Source organism: Canis lupus, chromosome 23, assembly GCF_003254725.2.
Source record: "Canis lupus dingo isolate Sandy chromosome 23, ASM325472v2, whole genome shotgun sequence".
Taxonomy (NCBI): domain Eukaryota; kingdom Metazoa; phylum Chordata; class Mammalia; order Carnivora; family Canidae; genus Canis; species Canis lupus.
Window position 1 is genome coordinate 26,941,162 of NC_064265.1, and position 23,907 is coordinate 26,965,068.

Below are 23,907 nucleotides of genomic sequence, written 5' to 3' on the forward strand. Positions count from 1 at the left end.
GGTTTTTTATTTGTATGTATCTCTTGGTTGAATAGACATCATCATCAAGTTGTTGGAGGGTTGGCTTTTTTGAGGGGAGGGAGTTTTGTTTTTAATTTTCAGTAAGAGCTCATGGATGTCATATTCTTATTTGGGACTGTTGCCTTTTTTTCTTTAATTGAAGAGTAGATTGGCTAGTTCTAAAATTCTTGATTCATGATGCTCTTTCCTCTCAGTTTTATAGATGCTGCTCCAGTGTCTTCTAGCACTGAGTGGAAATCTTGGATCAGGCTTTTCTCTGCTTGCCATTTCCATTCCCCCATAGCACCCTCCACCACCATAGTCACTTCTCTTCTGCCTGGATGCCTGTAGGATTCAATTCCTTATCCCTAAAATTCATTACTAACTTAGGCTAAATCTGTTGATTATTTTTGCTGAGACATAATGTGAGTGTGCATTTTTAGTTCTAAAATTTAGATTTTTATTTCATGTATATTTTCCATTAAATCTTTGAATATTTTATTTCCATGTTTTCTGTCAGTAAATTTTTCTACCATGTTTTTTTTTGGGGGGGTGGGTTCTCTAATTGTAATTTTGTCTCTTCCATTTAGTTTTGGGTTATTGCCTTATACCTGTTACTCATTCATTCATCAAATACTTAATGAGCATGTCTGTGTATCAGGTACTATTCTAGGTGCTGTGGGTAGAACAATGAATTAAATGGATGGAAGTCCCAGCCTTCATGGAGTTTGTTTTGGTGGGGGAGATAATAACAAGTTAATATGCATAGCTTGTCTTGTAGTGATAATTTGTATGGGAAGATTAAAGAAATATATGTTGGATGGGGATCAGTTGCTGTTTTATGTTAGGTTATCAGGAAGGGATTCAGGATATATGACATTTGAGCAGATAACTGAAGGATATGAGGAAGCAAGCCTTGCACACCAGGCAGATACTTTGAGAAAACTGAGAGAACAAGAACAAACACCATGATGTGGTAGCATGTTTGGAGGCAAGTGAAAAGAACAGTAGGAGATGAAGTAGCAGAGGTGGCCAGGTTCTAGATCATGTGGGCCTTGTAGGCTTTGGCAAGGACTTGATTTGGCCCTTAAAGTGACGAGGAAAACCAAAGGGGAGTTTTGAGTGAAGTGACATGGTCTTACTTAGGTTTTTAAGGTTCACTCTTGCTGTGGTTCAGATTCTTAGCTGTGTTTTAAATCGTGTTTATTCTGCTTTTTGTTATTTCTAAGTTTTTATCTGTAATTGTTTTTTCCTTTTGTCCTTCTTGATCTCTGCCAGCTCTCAGACTCTTGTATTGTCTTGCATCTATCTTGGAACTCTTTGAGGTCTCTCTTCAGAGCTTATTTTCTCTGAAGTTGTGCAGAGAGTAGTTTGCAAATTCATCCTTTCCTCCCCTGGGATAATTTCTTTCAGATGAGCCTATTAACTATATTTTACTCAGTCTCTCTTCTCCCATATATTTTTCCTCTTGTCCTGTGCTGGATACTTACACATCTTTGAAGAATTTGCTTCTCTCCAGAGCATTTACTTACTAATGAGTAGAGTGTGGGGCGGGAGGGCAGGGGGGATGGCAAAAAGTGAGCATTAGTTAGGTTTGTCATGTTCCACTAGCTCTCAAACTAAATGGATTTTCTCTCAGTTTAGGAGAGTAGTTTCCTTTAGCTCTTGGTGTACTATATGTAGTTGGTGTCACTTGGCAGCTCCTAAGATCACAGATTTTTAGGTAATGATCTACTGGTGTTTGGCCCTTGTCCTCCATCTTCAGCTGGGTGAAAAATAGTAAAGATTCCTGGTTGGTTCCTCTTGCAGCACTACTCCACTTTGTTCTTCTATGTTATGAAGTTAGGGTACTGTGAATTACCCACTCAGCTCTAGATCATCTAAAAGATTGTGAGAAAGGGATTCTGGGACACAGGAAAAGGGGCAGTTATATGCACAAACAGACTCTTTTAGAAGACTCAGTAGCCTTCCCAGAATCGGAAGAAGCTTTACTTGATTTTATATCCTTCCTCATTTTGGTATAGAATTCACTATATTTCGTAGAAATTTTCATAGTTTGGTTTGCAGTTACAGCTGTTTTCTTGCACTTAGGGTGGTATTTCTTCACATTGTTTTTTGTTGAGGTTTTTTTTTGTTTTGTTTTTAAGAGTAAAGCTACTCACTTTCTTTAACCTGCAGTCCAGAACTAAATTCATTGAAAATCATGTTTACACATGATGAAGCTCCAAGAATTTTGGATGAGAGGTATCATTTATGACATGTTGTGTCTGATTGAACAAGTGAATACTTCCATAGAATCAATAGTAACACTAAAGTCTAGTGTAATTTCATGATTGTTATTTATTGGAGTAAAATAATAAAAGGAAATCATGCTTACGAAGATCTCAAGTACTATGCTAAATTTACTTTTTCACTCTTATGTGAAGGTATTATGGATAGGGAAACTAAGTCATTTAGAGATTTAATAACTGGCCAAAACTTACTCTATTTTAATCTCTTGCTCCCCTCTATTCACACACCCCTACCTCTCTCCCCCATAGCAAAATTTGTATAGATAATTACTTTTATAGAAGAACTTCTGTTTTGAGGGCTAAATTTTCTGGCTACATAAGTATAGATACTTTTATGGGAGCTATTCATTTAATGTTTATATTTAAAACCATAGGTTTAGCAGTACTTCAGACTGTTTCCAGTGTATGATTGAATGGTTAAATGACTGTTGTATAAGGCATTAGTCAAAGCTTCAATTGATCAGTCTGTTTTAGAAAATATAGCCCTTAATAAGGAAATATTAATATTATATATTAGGAATTAGACCTAAAGGATATGATCCTTGAAAACTGACAGTCCTGGTATATATTAGTTTGTTAGGGCTTCCATAACAAAGTACTACAAGTTGAGTAACTTAAACAAATCAACGGAAATTTCTTTTTTCCACAATTCTAGTGGTTAGAAGTCTGAGATCAAAATGTTGGCAGCATCAACTCCTTTTGAGGGCTGTGAGGGAAGGATCTGTTCTAGGCCTCTCTCCTTGGCTTATAGATGACCACCTTCTTTTTGTGTCTTCCATCTGTACATGTCGGTGTGTCCATATTTCTTCTGCTTGTAAGGATATCAGTCATACTAGATTAGGGCCCATTCTAATCACCTATTTTAACTTAGTTACCTCTGTAAAGACCCTGTTTCCAAATAAGATCACATTCTGAGGTGTTGGGGGTTAGGACTGCAGCATATGAATTTGGGAAGGGTGAGGGGGATCTGGCGTCCATAACACCATCTTAAATGATACAGTGCAGCAGCTGGTTCTTTTTCAGCATTGCAGGTGGAAAGTGGAAATGTATTTGCTCTTTGCTTATTCCACTCCCAACCTGAAAACAGAATCTGAAGCTTTTGACATTGCTTTTGGTAGGCTGCCAAAGGAAAGCATTATTTCCAGTTTGAGAAGCATAATGAAAGTGTTTGGCTCCTGGCCCAGCTCACTGGACATGGACTGTCTCCTCTGAGGCTCAGGAGCAGAGAAGAGAACTATTCTCTGCAAGAAGTTTAGAAAATTATTAGTGGACTACTGATAATTATTATAAACACCTGTGGAAATGGAAATAACTTTAGTAATATCTACTATTAAATACTTAGCCTAAATCAGAGGTTAAAAGACTTTATGTGAAGGGCCAGACAGATAACTGATGGTAACTACTTGATTCTACTCTTACAGTGTGAGAGCTACATAGTTAAGTGAATAGGTGTAGCTGGTATTGCAGTAAAACTTTATTTACAAAATAGGTGGGCTGTAATCAAAGACACCCTGATATAGATGATAAAGATGCTGCCTTATCTACTTAATGTTAAAGTAGGGCAAGGTATTTCCTAAGTATGTAATAATTTATTCCCAGTACCTATTTCAAAGTAGGATAGAATATTATAATGGGAAATGGATCACACAGCTCACTTAGCACAACCCTTATTTTCCTGATAAGTTAGTTTCAAAACTTAAGGAATTGGCAAATCTTGTTGATTGATTAGATTAAGGAGAGAACAGATGAGTTGAGACCTAGAGTTAAATGGGGTGCTCCTGATTTGAGTTCCTGACTCGTGGCATCCACTTTGCAGAAACAGGAGCTCCCTATGTTGTTTCAGCATAGGGCCCATCCTCCCTCGCCCTCTGCCCCCACTCCCCCATATACACACACAAGGTATAGGAGGGCAGAGATTATGATGAACAACATAAAGGTCTAGGCTGTGGGGAAGAGCCCCAGGTCACACAATGTGCTGTTACAGAGGCATTATTAGATCATAGGTCCTGCTTCTGGGCTCCTTCCACTAATGCCCGTCTCCTTATAAGTCAAGACTCCTCTTCAGCTGCATTGTTGTCTAGAGCCCAGAATAGACAGATGTAAGTAAACTGGATTGATTATTTATTTATTAGAGAGAGAGAGAGAGAGAGAGAGAGAGAACTAGCGCTCAAGCAGGGATGAGGGGTAGAGGGAGAGAGTCTTAAGCAGACTCTGCACTGAGCATGGAGCCAGATGCAGCACTAAGTCTCACAACCCTGAGATCGCAACCTGAGCTGAAACTAAGAGTCGGATGCTTAACCAACTGTACCACCCAGGCGCCCCAGATTTTTAATTTTTTTAAATTATTTTCTTGTTTATCTTCAAATAAGCTAGACATTGGCCTGATTCTGGAAATCTTACCTTAATTTTTTTCTTTCAGAAACTGTTAGAGTAAATTTTTATATGTATGAATTATTAAATGAAAAGACTGGGTGAGAGGAAGCTGGTTATCTGAATTTTTCTCTATAATCTAATGGTGGTATCAAATGTATACAGCCTGTTTGAGTTACCCTGCAGTTGTTCTTTGCTTGCCTTTTTTTTTTTTTTTTTGCTTTTTGCTTTTAGCATTTCAGAAATCTAATCACATCTACTCTGGAAGATGAATCTATTCAGATATTTGATGTGGCATATGTGCTGGCTGCTTATTTATCATCTTAAGGGAAAGCTCATGGATCTCTCCTACATGTGGATTTGTGGGGGAAAGAGAGCCTAGTCAAGAAAGCATTTGATACATGGTGGGGCATAACTATTTTAGATTTAATGAGATGTGCTCCTAGCCCTTGAGAGGTTTTCTATAAATGTGGGTTTGCAGTAGTTATCAGTGATATCCCTAAATTGCTATCTCAATTGTCTTAAATTTCTTAGCAATGCTTCCTCTTACCCAAGAGTCTCCTAGTAACCTAACTTCAACAATTGGGATGGGGCTGCTATTTTATATTCTCTTCTGTTTTAATGACTAGGAGAGAGGAAAGAAATTAATATTTTCTTGGTGACTTAAGGTCATCCTTATAAGCCACAAATATTATACTCAGCTACGTACAGAGTATGTGATGTTTCCACCAGAACTGTTAGCATTTCATTTTCTCTCTTCGAAGACTCTTTTATATTTTAAGTCTGTATGATTCCCCCCCCCCCCCCTTTTTTCATCTTCATTTTTAGTCTTTGTGCCTGGTTTTCAGCTGCTAGACTGGTAAACTTTACTCTGGAAATATCTTTTGCATTACTGGAATGACTTTGTAGCTTATGTTTATGAATATACAACTAATTTTGGAGCTGTCTGTGTAGAACAAAAGTTTGGTTACCTTCAGAATTCCTATGAGTGAGCTCTAGGAGCCTGGACAACTGAAGTGCGCTGTCCTGTTTGTTGCTCATATGCCATTTTTCTTTTTATACTCAGCTGCCACTTTTGTAATGTACATTGCTATGCCATATTTGTTTGTTAATATGTAAAGTGTTACTAATTAATAGATGTGGGCAGGGGAGATATTCTGTTGGTGTCCTTAGAAATAGTTCAACCAAAAAAAAAAGAAAAAAGAAATAGTTCAACCATTTGTCATATACTTGACCTTTCATTTCAAAGGAATTCAAACATTTGATTAGTGTTATTAGAAGAAACACATGATTTAACAAAAGATAAGATGAGCATCTTCTGAAAAAGATTATGATCAGATATCTAGTATCCAGTGGTGTTGATCTTCCTGGAGATAACTATCTTTAGAATCTAAAAAGAACAGGCCTAATTTTTTTTTATCACATAGTCTGTTACATTAGTACCAACTAGTAGTATTATGTATACTCAGTAAACCATAAGTGGATTCTTTGTGGTAGGTCACTCATGGTTTTTTGGAAATTAACTTTAAATTTGTTACTAAAATTTGTTATTAAAAGTGAAGAGAAAGACTAATTAATTAATTATCATAACTTAGAGTGAAGAATGAAACCAGCAAGGTCTTTTATTTGAGGCTGCCAAATGGCTATCAAAATTAGATTTCCTTTCTTTAACTGTGTGCCTGATAACCCATGGTTAAAAGAAAGAACAAAACTATCTTTACTTTCTACCTAGTTACTTTCCAGTTTTTTTCATTGCACGACCACTCCTTTTATTCCTCCTTAAATACCTACCTACCTACTCTTTCTTCTTTCTTTCTCTTTCTTTTTCTCCTTCCTTCCTTCCTTCCTTCCTTCCTTCCTTCCTTCCTTCCTTCCTTCCTTCCTTCCTTCCTTCCCCTTTTTTTTCTTTTTCTTTCTTTCCTTTTCTTTTCTTTTCTTTTCTTTTTTCTCTTTTCTTTTCTTTCTGAATAACTGATATTTCAATTTTATTTTAAAAATTTGGAGTATATATATGTAAAGGTATGTGATAGTGAGGCTGCCTTTCTACTCCAGTCCCCTATCACCCAGCTTTCACTGTACCTTACCACCTACAGAAATGCAGTATCTTAGTGTTCTTCCAGGGATTTCTTTATGCATAGAAAGCAAATATGAATATAGATATTTATACTTAACCCTTCCATTTTCTGCATAAAATTAAAGAATATTACTCATCGAGTTCTCACTGCTTTTTTCACTTATTTCTCACATTTTTTTTTAAGATTTTATTTATTTATTCATGAGAGACACACAGAGAGGCAGAGACGCAGGCAGAGGAAGCAGCAGGCTCCATGCAGTGAGCCTGGAACTCAATCCCGGGTCTCCAGGATCACGCCCTGGACTGAAGGCGGCACTGTAAACCACTGAGCCACTGGGGCTGCCCATATTTCTGACATCTTTATGAGTACATAGAGGCTTTTTTTGTTTTGGTTTTGTGTTTTTGGTTTTTTTTTTGGGGGGGGGGGTTGTTTGATTTTGTTGTTTTTGTGACAACCACATTCTATTTCCTTAGTTAACACCTGGAATCATAGTTATATTGAACTTTCCCCATTTGCTGAAGACCTATTATCAGGCCTTATTCTTTTCTACTTCTGTCTATCCAGAGTACTTGTCTTTCAGGCTATAATGCCAGGATTTGCCCTTCTACTATGCACATAAGTAGAAAGTTGTAGAGAGAGGTACAAGTACTATGGAGAACCCTTGATGTTCTAAGCAGATAAATGGGCAAATGAAAGAGCCTAGCTTCTATATTGTCCCTTCACTGTTTCTAAGGTCTCCAACCTTCTGACCTATAAGCATTTCAAATATTTGCACTCTCTACATTCTGCCTGTTACCCAGAACAGATGCTGACTCAAATGTGGTTAGGCAGTCTATGTTTTAAAATATCTTGGTCTCCCAAGAGCCTAGCAGATAGTTGTTCGCAGGTATAGTTGAATATATCACTCTCTCTAGCTATTTCTTTATTTTTGCTGAGTCCCTTTGTTTTTCCCAAAGCCTAATTGAGCAATCATGAGAACTGTCATATTGATTCTTAATTCTTCAAGTGTCAAGTGTCCTCGTGTCCTCACTGTCATTGAATAGGAGTTCAGTTGCTCTCAGAATTCCAGCTACTTCATTTGTGAATGATTTTATATACCTGCATTTCATTTCATTTTTCTCTCATGTTTAGGACTTTTAAATCTACTTTTAACCTATCCATCCGTGCTGTATGTTTATTATTTAACTTTTGTAATGAGGCATTGGGAGATCTCTATAAATGAAGAAACTTAAGGTCAGAGGGATCACACAACTAGCTAGGAACCCATACCTAGTAGTTATTAGAGGTATAACTTAGTCAGTGTACTTGATTATTCCCTGGAACCTCACACTCAAAAACATGGAATGCAAACATTAGGACATCTGAATTCTAGCCTTGGTTCTACTATACTGGACTTAGAAGTTAAGCTATTCTCTGTACCTGTGTTTCATCATCTAGAAAATAAGGTTAGACTAGCTATCTAAAGTCCCTTTTTACTAGCTAATTATGATCCTAGATATAAATCTAGAGTTGCTTATAGTGTAGAACCTGTCGCCTGTTTCTCTATACTTTTAAAAGCCTGACTGTTTCTCTCTATTTCAATATATACTAATCCTACAATTTGGTTGCTGCTTCTCTTGGGAATTTAGGTACCAAATCAGTGGATTTTATGTAGGCAGTAGACACACACACACACACACACACACACACACCAATTACATAGTATACTTTTTTTGGTCTTACTAAATGTATTTATATTCTGTTAAGGACAATTTTTGTCCATTGACTCAGTGATTTTTAAATAACTGTATACAGTTGGGTGTGTTTTTAAATTCTTTAAACCTTTATTTATTTTTTTAAAAGATTGTATTTATTTATTCATGAGACAGAGAGAGAGAGAGAGAGAGAGAGAGAGGCAGAGACACAGGCAGAGGGAGAAGCAGGCTCCACGCAGGGTGCCTGACATGGAACTTGATCCCTGGTCTCCAGGACCATACCCTGGGCTGAAGGCGGCGCTAAACCACTGAGCCACCGGGCTGCCCAAATTCTTTAAACCTTTAGATATAACCCAAAAAGACATGTGGTTTGTTCATTTCTTTTTTTCTCAAATTTTTTCCTAAGTCTATAGCCACTATCTGTTTTACACAATAACTTCATAGTACTAATGCATTTTAAATCCTCATTGGAGAAATATTTTTATATTTTGTTGCTTTATAACATGATACATTCATTAATAAAGAAAAGTAATGAAGACTTTGTAATGGTGTTCATTTTACATAGGATTATTCTTATTTAAGTATTTGTTTTTTAAGACACATTCTTAAATGGGGTCTTATTTTTACTCTATGCTCTGTATAAAGGTGCTTTTCTAATCTATATATAAAATAATGTTTTTAATAAAAAGCTAATTATACCTTATTGGATAGTTTTGCTTTGTAATGTAATGGTAATTTATTAGCAGGAAGTATAAAAAATAAAGTACTACTTTTTCAGTTGTTACTTATCCAATTTGGACTATATATAATTAATATTTCAGGAGATTTATTTAAAATATTTTATGCAAATTATTTCAATTTATTTTTTTCTTCTTGTTGCAGGAGCTAGAGTTAATGCCAAAGACAGCAAATGGTTGACACCTTTACACAGAGCAGTTGCATCTTGTAGTGAGGTATGAAATTTCTCTTAGTAAATATACTGTATATGAAAACATTAAGTAGGTTTGCCTATGAGCCCATATTCAAATTCTGTTTGCAAAAGAAGGAAAAAGCAAATGAAAGTACCTAGACTGGTTATTTTACTTTAAAATTTGTATAAACCAAGTTAAGTGTTCCCATTTCTCTTTCGTGACTGAGTAAGGTCTCTTGGAGAATCTGAAGTGCAGAGAATAGAAAACCTTCCTTGTCTATGTCCTACAAGACAGACTATTTTGTCTTATAAAATCCTCCTCAGTCTTTTCTCTCCTGGACATGCTGCAAAAGGTTCTGCTGACCATGATCAAGAAACAATGTCAGCAGTATGTAACAATTCATTGAAATACTGTTTAGGTAAACACTGAAATTAGCTACAAAAATCTGATGTGATCTCACATTTTGCCAGTTCTAAATATACAACTTAAAAATGTTAGGTGTTTTATGGGGAAGAACAATTTCTTATTTCTAACCCTGTATACTATTTGTTCTTCAAGATAACTGACATTTTTGGAGAACATTCATTTTTATGTTTGTCATATCTTCCAGGCCTCATGAGATCCTTGCAGGATAGATACTTTGAGGGATTTGTAGTTAATGATTTGCCAGAAACCACTCAATTTTTGAGTAGTAGAGATGGAATCAAAACCTAGACCTTTTTTTTTTTTCTGTCATCTTACTCTTTTTGTAAAATATATTAAGTACATTTTTTAAAAGCATTGTGGGGATCCCTGGGTGGCGCAGCGGTTTAGCGCCTGCCTTTGGCCCAGGGCATGATCCTGGAGACCCGGGGTCGAATCCCACATCGGGCTCCCGGTGCATGGAGCCTGCTTCTCCCTCTGCCTATGTCTCTGCCTCTCTCTCTCTCTCTCTCTCTGTGTGACTATCATAAAAACAACAACAACAACAAAAAAAAAAAAAACAACAACTTAAAAAGCATTGTGCCCAAAGAACTCTTCTATTCATTCTTCTTTGTATTCCTCATTATGAACTACATCTCAAACCCAGAACAAGCGAAGAGATGTAGGGGCAGAGTGGCTGGGAAGGATTTCAAACCCTATGATGTGACAGAGGCAGTGTAGTGTTAGCTGTAGCATCCTAGCTAGGAGAAGAGAGGAAACAGTGGGTGGTACACTGGAGCACACTTCCTACCTTGGATCTGAGTTTGTGGTGTGCTATAGCTATTGAAATGTGGAGCTTGGATCTGGAGAAACTGGCTATGTGATTTGAGGCAGATCTGGGGATTATTATGAAAACTAAGACGTTAACCTAAATAGTTTGAAATTCCATGGTAATGTTAAGTTTGTGATTAGCCCCCTTGTAAAGAATTTCCGTAAACAGGGCAGTTAAGGAAGATAAACATTAGTATCTTTGGAACCTATTAACAAATTAGTCAGACCTATCCACTTTTTAGTATAACTCCTGGGATTACAATTTTTAAGACTGGTGGAGTTTTGCCAAATTAAGTCCTTTTTTTTTCCCCCAAATTAAGTCCTAAGAAGGAACACTTTGCATATTTGTAAAGATTGCAAAACAGACCAAAAATTCTTAAAGAAAATAGTTAATGTTAGAGCAAGATTTCAGGTTCCTCCCAAAGACTTGACAGCTGAAATTTTTAAAACTGTGTACATAGCCTGAACTTGAGGGCAAGCTATAGGTTAGAAAGCCGTGATCTTAATAAGTTTCTTAAGTCTGCTTTCTACCTAAAAATTGCTGGGCTATGTAGTACTCTTTTGCAGGAAACATACTCAAGATTATCAGTTTTATGACTTTTTAAAATTTTTCCTATTACATCCTGAGAGCAAAAGAAAGTTGTACTTCATTTCATGTAATAAAAAAAATATAGTCACAGAGAGGAATGGAAAAGACAAAATTTTAGGCAGCTTTCGTTTATGCTTTTGAGATACCATGAGAGAATCAAACCCTATACAGGGTGATCATAGTGACTGTTTGTTCTCTTAATCCTCTAAGGCTCTGCACCATTGTAGAGCATTGTGGAGAAATTAATTCACACAGAGGATGCCTTAGGGCTAATTCCCCTTACTATACCTAGATTGAGAAAGGCTGCTTCCAGTTACATGTCTTAAGCTCCTTCACTCTCACTCTGTGACATGGCTTCCACACACCTCATCATATCAGCTGGCCAACTTGTTTCATCTCTACCAGTGATTTGTGAATTCCATTCTTCTAGTGGAGTGGACAATTCAGCTCTCTGTAAATGCCGAGTATTCTTCTGAATGAATTGATTTCTGAGTATTAGGGCTTTGTGTGTATATGAGTGTGTGTGTGTGTGTTTTGGTTTTCTTTTCTTGTTTTTTAAAGAAGCCATATTACATGGCACATCTACATTTACTTTTTTAACTCAACTTTAGGAATTACATTTCAGTTCTGTCAAGACACTGAGCTTTATATTATTACATGAGATATTAACAGCCCTTCCAAGTATTAAGTTTATTTGCAAATGTGTTAGCCCTTCTTTTTCCTGTGCCTGACTTCAAATCAGTTGTAAGAATTACTAAAAAGGCAGAGACACAGCTAGTGCTATATACTTTTCCAGATTGACCCTGAGTGTTTCATAATCTTACTAAAATCAGTGTCATAGGATATTAGCTGTTTTTTCAAAGTCAGGGCACACCTGCAGCATTTCTTATTGGAAATAATGGAAAAATTGGGATTGCAGTTACTATGGTGATTATTTACTATTAGTAAAACTGTGTGTACCCTTTATTATCCCTATGTCATTCTTCAGTGCGTATAATGTGCTAGTAATATCTAGAATTTTATTAGGTTAGGATATCAGGCTCATTGATTTGTAATTTCCAGAAATTTGCCTGTTTAGGGACACCTGGGATAGCTCAGGCTGTTAGGTGTCTGACTCTTGCTTTTGGCTCAGGTCATGATCTCAGGGTAGTGAGGTAGAGCTGTGGGTCAGGCTCTGCATTGGATGTGGAGGCTGCTTAAGATTCTATTTCCCTCTCCACCCTTCTACTCTCCCCCTCTCTCATGCTTTCAGAGAGAGAGAGAGAGGAAAGAAAGAAAAATTGATTAATTTACCTGTTTGATTTGGTTTATCTGTAGAGATTTTTTTTCTTTTTTTTTTCTTTTTTTTGAATTTTCAAATATCACTGCTATTGTGATCTGACATACTGTTCTGAGTAGTAACTGATGGACATATTAGTCAGCTTGGGTTGCCATAACAAAATAATATAGACTGGCTGGCTTAAAGAACAGAAATTTATTTTCTCATAGTCTGGAGGCTAGAAGGCCTAGATCAAGTCCTGGCAGCATCCATTTCTGATGAGGGCTCTCTCTTCTGGGCTTGCTACTTCTGTGTTTTCACGTGGTAAAGAGAAAGCAGTGTCTTTCTCTTCCTCTTCTTTAAAAGCTACCAGTCTTACCAGATTAGGTTGCCTCCCTTACATCTCATTTAACTTAAATTACCTTCTAAAGACTGTATCTCCAAATACAGGTATGCTGGGAGGTTGGGCTTCAAGATAAAAATGGCAGGAGAGCACAATTCGGTCCATAGCAGTGAACCCATGGTTCTCACTTTGGTCTTTGTTAATTCTAGGGTCTTAATAACTGTGTGTATAGCCTTTCTTAGGTGCCATCTTACCTTCCCTTACCTACCGTTAACTGGAATTATTTTTGCTTTTCAGTGAAACAAAAGAATAGTTTTGATTTTTCTTTTTCTTACTAATGAAAAATAAGTATTCTCCAGATTTCTCATAAGATTTAATGTCTGCATTGTGAATTCCAGAATGGGAATGAATAAGGCAGGCCTAAGGCCTAGCATCTATAGTATGCAATGTCTGCCTAATTTATCCAATTATAAATTCTTCATTTTGTTTTTAATTATTTTCTAGTTCGTCTATCAACATACCGGCTAACATTTCCCAGTGTAATGTTAGTTTTATCTCCCAAGTCACAATATATACTTCTTGAGTTGAAGAAGGCTGATGGTGTGTTTGTGCCACTTTCTCTCTGTATTCTTTTCTCCATATTCCTTTTTTTAATTGAAGTATAATTTACAGTAAATGCAAAAATGTTGTGTGTAGTCTTGAGTTTTAAAATCTGTATCCACCCATGTAACTTTTTTCCCAATCAAGATATGGAAGATTTGCATCATTCCAACAAGTTACGTCCTGTCCCTTTCCAGTCAGCCTTCCTCAGAGGCAGCCACCATTCTGATTTCTTCCACTGTAGAATAATTTTTGCTTAATGGAATCATACAGTGTGTACTCTTGTGTCTTGAATTCTTTTTTTCAACTCAATACTTTTGAGATTCTTCCATACTGTGTGCACCTAATTGTTCATTCCTTTCACTGCTGAGGAATATTTCATTGTATAGATATACAGTAGCTTGCACTTGTAGTTTTTGGCTTTTATGAATAAAAGACTGTGGACATTCTTGGATGGGTGGGTCTTTTTTAAATTTCTCCTGGGCAGATAAGTAGAGTAGAATTGTGGGGTCTAGAGTAGCCTCCATATATTTATCTTTCTTTGGTGCCTGACTTCCTTAGCAGATTGGTAGATTACTGGGCATCTCTCCAATATTTTGTCTGTCCTGTTAAATACTTATGCTACTTCCCATATTTCAGTTACGATCATTTTTATTCGAACTGCTTAAAAAACTATGTGTGAATCACAAATAATAGTATTTTGTTTAATCTTCCTTGCTACTTTACATGTTGATAGTTGCTTCTTGCTTTGAACACTTTTAAAAAAAAAAAAAGATTTTATTTATTCATGAGAGAGAGAGAGGCAGAGACATAGGCAGAGGGAGAAGCAGGCTCCATGCAGGGAGCTTGATGTGGGACTAGATCCTGGTACTCCAGGATCACATTCTGAGCCGAAAGCAGACCCTCAACCTCAACCGCTGAGCCATCCAGGCGTCCCTGCTTTGAACACTTTTCATGTGCTTTTTTTTTTTTTTTTCTTTTTTTTTCTTTTTTAAAGAAAACCAAGGGTCACTGGGGCACCTGGGTGGTTGAGAGTCCCAACTCTTGGTTTTGGCTCAGGTCTTGATCTCAGGGTCCTGGGAGGAGCCCCACATTGGTCTCCAGGGAGTCTACCAGAGGATTCTCTCTCCATCTCCCTTTGCCCTTCCCCCTGCACATGCTCTCTCTGTCTCTTAAAATAAATAAATAAAAATATTTTTTTTAAATAAAAAAGGAAAGAAAACCAAAGGTCAGTATTATTACTAGGCTTTAGTTCATTTATCTGCCAAAGATAGGATTATCACTGCAAGGAGAAATTTTTTGCCAGGTTTAGTTTTGATTATATTGCTTAATGTAGATAGCATACTGGATTTCTTAGTCTATCTAGCCATGAGTCCAGTTCATAGATGTGTTGTGAAGATTTCCTTGTGCTTACAGGAAAACAAATCCCTTTGGATACTAGGCTTTTAAATTGCCTTGTTAATACCAACTTTCTCACCAGTTCACATGATAGTATCTATTTCTCTTTCTCTCTCTCTAATAAATTAGATGCTAGTGACTTTTCCATTTGTAAAATAAAATGGATACTAATTTGGGAAATAGTATGTTTTAAATTTTTATATATTGCAAAGTACTTAAGCTATTCCTTAAAACTATTAAATATAAATTAATGTTATCTAGAAAAACAAGAGAGCAATGTTTTCTGTGTGTGTGTGTGTGTGTGTGTGTGTGTGTGTGTGTGTTTAAAGAGAGAGTGGTGGAGTGGGGTGGGAGTAGAGAGAGTCCTCAGCTCCCTGTGAGCTCAGAACCTGACTCGAGACTCATCTGGATCTCACAACCCTGAAATCATGACTTGAGTCAAAATCAAGAGTAGGATGCTTAACTGACTGACCCACCCAGACGCCCCTTTAAAGAATGTTTTTAAAGAATTTTTGTCACTATTTCTTGGACATTTTGATATTCTTATGCCTTTAATTGGAGAACAAAAAGGAATATTTTGTCTCAATATATCTTATAATGGCTCTGAGTAGTACTGCCTTTAGTTCAAAATATTTTGTTTTCTTGAGTAAATTCCCACTTGATTATAGCAAGTTCTACCAGACTTCTTATTTCCTCAGGGAATGTTAGTTTTTTAATATATACACAGTTTCTAAAACTGTTAACTCATTCGTCTTTTGTAACTTTTATTTTCATATCTTTCAGGAAGCAGTGCAGGTACTTTTGAAGCATTCTGCAGATGTTAACGCTCGAGACAAAAATTGGCAAACCCCTTTACACATAGCTGCTGCTAATAAAGCTGTAAAGTGTGCTGAAGCTTTAGTACCTCTCCTAAGTAATGTAAACGTGTCTGATAGAGCGGGGAGGACTGCATTACATCATGCAGCTTTTAGTGGACATGGTGAGGTAGGTGGTGTCCAATAAGACAATGATTCTCTCTCCCTTCATCCTGTCACTCCCCACCCCAATTATTAATGAATTTAACCCTTTTTAGCTATTCAGTCCGTGGTAATAGCAAAACAAACCAAAACAAAAACCCGTCTTGTTTATTTTTGCCTGATTTTGCCGTTAGCAAACCCTCACATTTCTTTTCATGATAAAATTCATGATATAAATTTCTCAAATTTAAAAGGTTACTTATCAGATATAGCCTATGCACTTGAATTTCATGATCAACCTGGAAAGACCAAGAACACTGCCAACTATACACAACGTGAAAAGTATGTTCTGTTGTTGTAGAAAAAATAATCCAGAAAGATAGAGCAGTTTCATAGTGCTCCCAGAAAGATAGTAACAAAGGAAAGCAGAGTTTAGAAAAGATTTCCTACAGTTTATTATCAACATTTAGTCAAAAATTCTTTGGTAACAGACCATCAAAAGAAAAAAATGTAAGAAAATTAATATTTAATTATACAACAAGCATTACCTAATGTTAGGTGGTTTCACAGCAAAGAGTTGGGTTAATGTGTACGTAGAAGGCTTAGGAAAGAAGAAAACACAGAGTTATAAGAATTTTTGAGACAGCTTGTCCATTCCTTCATTTTTGTTGCAGACACAGAAACTCAGAGATAAAAGAGACATTCCCAGGATTGCATGGTTGAGAGCTAGTGGCTGCAGTGTTTTTACTGTTTCTCTGGGGTTTTTTGCAACATAAAGAATCCTTGCCTTCACTACAATTAAGGTCACAGATGTGTTCTTTTTTGAAACCTAGAATGCCCTTTCCTATGGGGAAGCTATTGTAAATATGATTAGAACGAAATAGAAATACTGTTCTTGATGTATTATGAGGTAAGCAGACTGTGTAGTGACCTTCAGATCTAACTATATTATAGATAGTACATTTGTGTTTGAATTAAATTTAAGACATTTCTGGGATAAGAATGCACTTTGCATTTTAAAAACACCTTAGGCTATTAAAAGAAATAAAAAAAATAAATATCTTTAGACTTTCCAGATTTGTACTTCATTGTTCATAAAAAAGGACACAAAGTAGCATCTTTAAAAGATACTGATACCTGACTTCAAAAGCACGCATTGTGAATCTTTTTTTTTTCATTATTTTGTCCTATTATTTATTAAATTATGTTAAAGGGTCTTCAAGGTTTAATCTAGCTCCTTCTTTTCTACAAATGCAGAAATTCAGTTCCAGAAAGATTGAGATGAGTTGTCATCATAAAAGATATATACATGAATAGTTCTACTTCTAAATTTTGATGAAGCTGTTTATTTTTATTACAGATGGTCAAACTACTCTTGTCTAGAGGTGCCAATATTAATGCTTTTGACAAGAAAGATAGACGGGCTATTCATTGGGCAGCATATATGGGTATGTATGTTTTAAATTTAATTTTCTGACCCGATAATATTCAGGAAAATTAGTACATTTTAGTTCTTGCATATGGTATAACATCTGTTTTTTAGGATAGTGGGAAGTTACACCATATCTAAATTTGCTGCCTAAGTGGAACCAGCCTGGTATGGGAGAGGTTTTCCAGAACCAGGAGTGTGTTGGGTCTGCTTCTAAAGGCTATTTGAAAATAATTCTGTTTATCTTTAAAGGGAGAGACACCCTAGACACAAGTCTGGGAAACATAATTTAAGTTGTTTACTAAAAGCCCATCCTTGTTTTTTTTGTTTTTTGTTTTTGTTTGTTTTTTTAAGATTTTATTTATTTATTCATGAGAGACACAGAGAGGCAGAGACACAGGCAGAGGGAGAAGCAGTCTCCATGCAGGGAGACGGATGTGGGACTCGATCCCGGGATTGTGGGATCCGACCTCAGCCGAAGGCAGATGCTCAACCGCTGAGCCACCCAGGTGTCCCTCCATCCTTGTTTTTATGGGAATATTAAGGTTGAAGTTAACGAAGGTGCTTTAGGAAGCCTGTTATTTTGGGCCACCACTGGGTTGAGTTGAATAGGCATCATCGTGCTTGATTTCTTCAACAGTAATCTCACAGAAAGAAATTAAGGCTTAGAGTATAGGTTTCTCTGCTGTAACATGATACATACATTCTTGAAAAGTCTTAAGATTTGTAAAATTGCACTTTAAAACTAACAGAGGGATCCCTGGGTGGCCCAGCGGTTTGGTGCCTGCCTTTGGCCCAGGGCGCAATCCTGGAGACCCAGGATCGAATCCCACATCGGGCTCCCGGTGCATGGAGCCTGCTTCTCCCTCTGCCTATGTCTCTGCCTCTCTCTCTCTTTCTCTCTCTGTGACTATCATTAAATAAATAGATAGATAGATAGATAGATAGATAGATCGATCGATCGATCGATCGATCTAACAGAGCTCATGGGAAAACAGTCTTGGGGTATTCCACCCCAAGGTTTTAGTCCATCCAAAACCATGCAACTTTGTGACCAGACCACTAACAAAAACATTAATTGGTTCTTGAGGTAACTTGGAAAGCCAGAGAGCAGGCAGATCTTGAGCATTCCTCAAGATATTTTTAAGAGCACGCAAAGAGCCGAGTAGAATATTGGCTTGTGGATGCTAAGACCATGCATGTAGAAATAAATCTCTAAGTGTAGAGGAAGTGCAGCCTGCCATGAACCTTGCAATTCCTACAAAGCCAGGGTTGTACCTTTGGGAGAAAGACATGGATACAGACATTCATTCTCAAGTTTTTCAAAATAAAACTGAAAGACCAACTCCTCCCTTTAAAGCCATGGAGCCTCAGAGTTTTTCTCTTCCTTGCTAAAGATTATAATTCTGCTTCTGCTATTTTGGCTCCTCTGGCTTAAGAAAAATCACATATGGACCGATCTCTTTTGATAATACTGCAGTCCTTCCCTGATTTACCAATCATACTACCTGATTAGAAAGACCTCTCACTAGCCTTCTTATAGGCATAACTTATCCTGAGTACTCCCTGCTCTTGGTTTTATCTTTTCCTGTCTCTCACATAAAAATAAAAGATTAAAGGAAGATATGATGGAAAATTATTAATTTTTAAAACTATAAAATTATAAAATATAGTGGAAGAAAATAAATGAACTCAAACCAGTTACATGGATAACTCCAAGGTCCAGGAAATTTTTTTTGCCTGTAATAGAAAAACCAAAAGCATTAGAATCCATATTGAATTACATGTCTGACCTTTAGCATGATTGTAAAGGAATATAAAAATGAAAATTCCTGAAAGTTAATATCCTATTCAGATATCCTGTTTTGAAACCCAAAAGCTGAGCATTTTGAGCTTCTGGTGTTCTCACACCAAAGATTTATGCCTCTAGTTATATCATAGGCAGTTTTCTTCTGTTACTTGGAGGTAAAACATCCAGAAGCAAGTCTCCTGTAGCATTCTCAGGTCCCCTCCTCTCAGTCTGTACATTTTTCATAGTTTAAGTCTTGGGGACTTTTCTGAATATCTAGTGTAGCTTATCCTTCCAAACACTTTAGGAGCAGCTAGTCTGCATAATTTTAAACTGTACATCTAACATTAAACGGTTTAAACACAAACCAGAATGCATCAGGTCTTTTACCTCCAAAATTAAGATTTAAGTAAGCAGCTGTTTTCATGAAGTTGAAGGCCAGAGGATTTTGTAGGTTGCCTCTAATTGGACTCCCAGAATAGCTGTGTGTGTATATATCAGGAGGCCTCCTCCAATGGTTTTGTTTTTCTTGATGCACAGTGTTGCTTTTCAGGCCAGTTGTGGATTAAAAAAGATATTTTGTGTTTCTTGGACCTTAATTAAATTCTGAACATAGACACTGAGGATTTATGATTCTTTCCCTGTCTCATTCAGCATGGAAAAAGAGGAGTATTGACACATAGCTTCTAAAACTGTTCCACAAAAAAAAAAAAAATAAATAAAATAAATAAATAAAAAAAATAAAACTGTTCCACAGGCATTCAGGATTAAACAGAGCTAAACATGTTAAAGTAGGGAGCAATTGACTGGTCTAATAGACTAGTCAGAAGTCCAGTCATTGTCCCCTCTATGTTGTACTGAGAAAATCTGTCAATATTAGTGTAAGAGATAGTAAAATTTCATGTAGTCTTATACTTTATTTCTCACAAACTTCCTTATTTGCCCTTGTCTCCTATCCCTTGGTTGAAGTTCCCCTTACTTTTCTGGTAGGCGTTACATTTATCCTTATGCTGTTAATGAATTATCTGTTAGTGTTTCACAGCAATGCCTCTATCCCCAAAGAGTTGATCATTTCCTCCTCCCTACCCCATGTTTGCTCTGACCATGAACCTCTATTAAGATCCCTTTTACACATTTATCTTTTTTTGTTGGTTTCAGTACTTTCAGCAATATTCAGCCAACTTCTACCTCAAAATCATCTTACCGTGTTGACTCTGACATAGAAGGTGCTGAATAAATATTACCTTGATTAGCAACTCATGTTATTTCTTTTTAAAGTAGAGCATAATTTTGAATAAATGTGAAATGGTATTTTTTTTCTCTCCTTTCCTTTTTTGTAAAAGCTTACAAATTGTGAACATAGCTCACTTTACTTTTTTTTTACGCATTCATGAGGAAAAATGTAGGGAATTTTCCAAGTAAAATTACATATAGCATGCACATCTAATGGATGCCATTTTCTAAAACTACACCTAGATGAATTAAATGAAATCTAGTCCTTTTGGTAGCATCAGTCTATAAATTGACAAGAAAGACATATACTTGTTCTGCCAAGGGTCCACCTACTAGAACAATATCATTTATTTCATTCTAGAACTCTCTTCCCTTTTCTCTTTTAAATAAGTCACCCCAAACTGGCTGTGGAGAAGTACCTTTTTCATTTTCAGTAGTCCAGTAAAGGAATTTATCCATATTTATGAAATGTGACTAAATAAATATTTGTCAATTTTAAGATTGTGAATTTGCCTACGCATAGCTGCTTTCCAAATAAAGTTTTATTGGTTTGGGGGCACCTGGGTGGCTTAGTCGGTGAAGTTTCTGCCTTTGGCTCAGGTCAGGATTCTGGGATCCAGCCCCGTGTTGGGCTCCCTGCTCAGCAGTCTTCTTCTCCCTCTGCGCCTCCCTCCTTCTCTGTTCTTTCTCGCTCTCTCTCAAATAAATAAATAAAATCTTTAAAGAAACAAGTTTTATTGGTATTAGGAAAAATTCATACTTCCTAGAATCTACTAGTTTATACACACAATTAATATGATCTGTGTATTTACTTAGAATGATGTATTGGTTTTGAACAGTTTTCCAGTATTATGAGCCTTCTAGTCTTTTTTTGTTTTTGTTTTTAAGATTTTATTTATTTATTCATGAGAAAGAGAAAAAAGCAGAGACATAGGCAGAGAGAGAAGCAGATTCCATGTAGGGAGCCTGACATGGGACTCGATCCTGGGACTCCGGGATCACGCCCTGAACCAAAGGCAGACACTCAAGTGCTGAGCCACCCAGGGGTCCCTGAGCCTTCTAGTCTTAAACATCAAGAAAGCTTTGTTTCTTTTGGCATATTAGTTAATAATACACATTGCCCAGTTGAAAAGCTATATTTATGGGTGAGCCTCTTGGGTACTAATTTTGACTGTATTACAGTAAATGCAAGTAGTTATCCTTTATAGAGTCATAATCAGTAATGTATATTGAGTGATCTTTTATACCAGTTAATAATCTTATCTGATAATTATGCTTGCCTGGGCACCTAGTATTTGATAGATATTCCTTTGATTTTTTCCTAAAAATATAGTAGATATTTCTTAATGAGATTGGGGGAAAAAATAACTGAAAGTATCCGTTTTAATTGGTAATTTACATATAAACGACGAAATCTGCTTGATTGAGCATCTTGTATCCTGCCTTTATTTTGTCAAGGAGTGAGTCCTGTGTTTGAAAGCCTCATTTTTATAGTTACTAACTGTATTTTTCTTTAAAGATTTTTTTTTTTTAATTTGCGAGAGGGAGAAGAGTGACAGAGAGCATGAGCAGGGGCGAGGGGTACAGGAAAAAGCCGACTCTCTGCCAAGCAGGGGGTCTGATGTGGAACTCAGTACCAGGACTCTGGGATCATGACCTGAGCTGAAGGCAGACACTTAACCAACTGAGCCACCCAGGCACCCAGTAATTAATTTTATATACTTGTTCCCTATGAAGGGATATTTAAAAAATGATGTCATGAGCAATTTATTTAATGTAACAATGTAATTTATTTATTGGGTACTTTTTTTTTTAAGAGTTTTTTTTTTTTTTTTTTTAATTTATTTATGATAGTCACACAGAGAGAGAGAGAGAGGCAGAGACATAGGCAGAGGGAGAAACAGGCTCCATGCACCAGGAGCCTGACGTGGGATTCGATCCCTGGTCTCCAGGATCGCGCCCTGGGCCAAAGGCAGGCGCCAAACCGCTGCGCCACCCAGGGATCCCGTATTGGGTACTTCTTTTGTATACAACACTGTTCTCAGCCCTGTGGAACATAAGAGCATACAGTATTTGCCTTTGAAGATAATATATTTGGGAAGTTACTACATAAAAGTAATTAGAGGCATTAAATAATGATTCCAAGTTTAAAAACCCATCAGAAGGTATTATATACTTATTAGTATTTTACAAATATGTGGTGCTTTTGGCTTAGATGGTTTCTAGAAAAGAGAGATGACTGGGTTTATTGGGGAAGATGGGAACTGATGTAGGCCTTGAAGGATTAGTAGCAATGCTTGGAAAGAAATATTCAAGCAAACCATTTCATGCAATGAAGGAATCCCATGAACAAAGGCACAGAGGTGGGAAGCATTGTGGAAGAAGGAGAAAGCACTGTATATAATCTAATCTTCTAATCTTCTAATCTTACAAAGACCAAAAAATATAAAAGGAGAATAGTGGTTCTCCCACCTTGGCATACATGTTTCCCTTCCTGGCCTATTTGTATGGTAGGGCCTGGTACTATTTTTGACTAGTGAATTGAAAGCAACATCACCTCTAGGCCAGAGCACTTAATTGCTGATTTGAGATTCTACAGTCTATTCCTCCTTTTGGCACAGTGACTGGCCATGTTCAAGATGGTGTCAATTGTATGAGCCTGTGTCCTTGAGTGACTGAACAGACCCCTCTTGCCAAGCTATTTTAGTGTTGATAAGAAGAAAACTCTAGTTAAGCCACTGAGATTGAGGAATTGATTAACCACAACATATATAACCCTATCCCAATAAAAATGGGTAGCAAACTAAGTTGGTTAAGGACATTGTAGAAATTATAATAGAGGAAAATAAGTTTTTAACTACATTTACTAAAGACCTAACATTTTTAAGAAACATCCCCAAGCCACTCCCAGATCTTCAAGTAGAAGATTCCACCAAGGAATGTTAAAGAGAAACATAAACTAATGTGTAACATTGGGCATAAGAAACTTCAGAACTTGAGAATGTATTTAAACAACCTTGAAAACAAGATCTAGACAAAAGGAGGATTATCTAGACAAAAGGTGGTCACTGGATAAAATAATCAAATATTATTTTCACTTAGTTACCTCTATCAACATTTATCAAAATTATCTGAGTTCTTTTTCTTCCATCCTTTCTCTGGTTATAACTTGATTTATTAGTGATCTCTGCATTATTTAATTTGCATTTTTACCTTTTAAAGAAGCTATTCAAGATTATATTTCATATTTTCCTATGCTCATTATTTTCTCATAAATACATTTTCAGGTCACATTGAAGTAGTGAAATTACTTGTGGCACATGGAGCTGAAGTGACATGCAAGGATAAGAAGTCTTATACACCTCTTCATGCAGCAGCCTCTAGTGGGATGATCAGCGTAGTCAAGTACCTTCTGGATCTTGGAGTTGATGTAGGTTTATAGATTGAGCAGTATAAATGAAGGGGGCATTTTATACGTTTGTGATTTCATTTTTGGCAGAAGTTATTTCAAATTTTACAGATAATTTTATACAATAATATTTTTGTCTTTTAATTAGATATTTGTAGTTCTTTATATAATATATAGTGCGCTAATATCTGATCATGTAATTGGTCAAAGTATATTAAAAGGTAAAGGACATTTCAAAGGTAAATGAACAATACAAATCTGTCTTTTTCATCACAATCCAAGCCCTGTAGCTCCATTTTAGCTGTGGAAACCAGCAGATCAGACAGTTG

General features: G+C 36.5%; 1 protein-coding gene across 14 annotated transcripts in view; it reads left to right on the forward strand.

Moving 5' to 3' along the window:
- The window catches only part of ANKRD28 (ankyrin repeat domain 28), a 189,396-nt gene that overhangs the window by 114,679 nt on the left and 50,810 nt on the right, over positions 1-23,907 (forward strand). For 9 of the 14 annotated variants that reach the window (XM_049099578.1, XM_049099579.1, XM_025449105.3 and 6 more), the window contains 4 exons: positions 9,313-9,383; positions 15,546-15,746; positions 17,079-17,166; positions 23,457-23,599. In XM_049099578.1, coding sequence (XP_048955535.1) covers positions 9,313-9,383; positions 15,546-15,746; positions 17,079-17,166; positions 23,457-23,599 — 503 coding nt within the window. Of the gene's footprint in view, positions 1-4,255; positions 4,391-9,312; positions 9,384-15,545; positions 15,747-17,078; positions 17,167-23,456; positions 23,600-23,907 lie in introns of those variants that run through there. The other 5 variants (XM_025449110.3, XM_025449109.3, XM_025449111.3 and 2 more) reach the window with 2 other exon arrangements.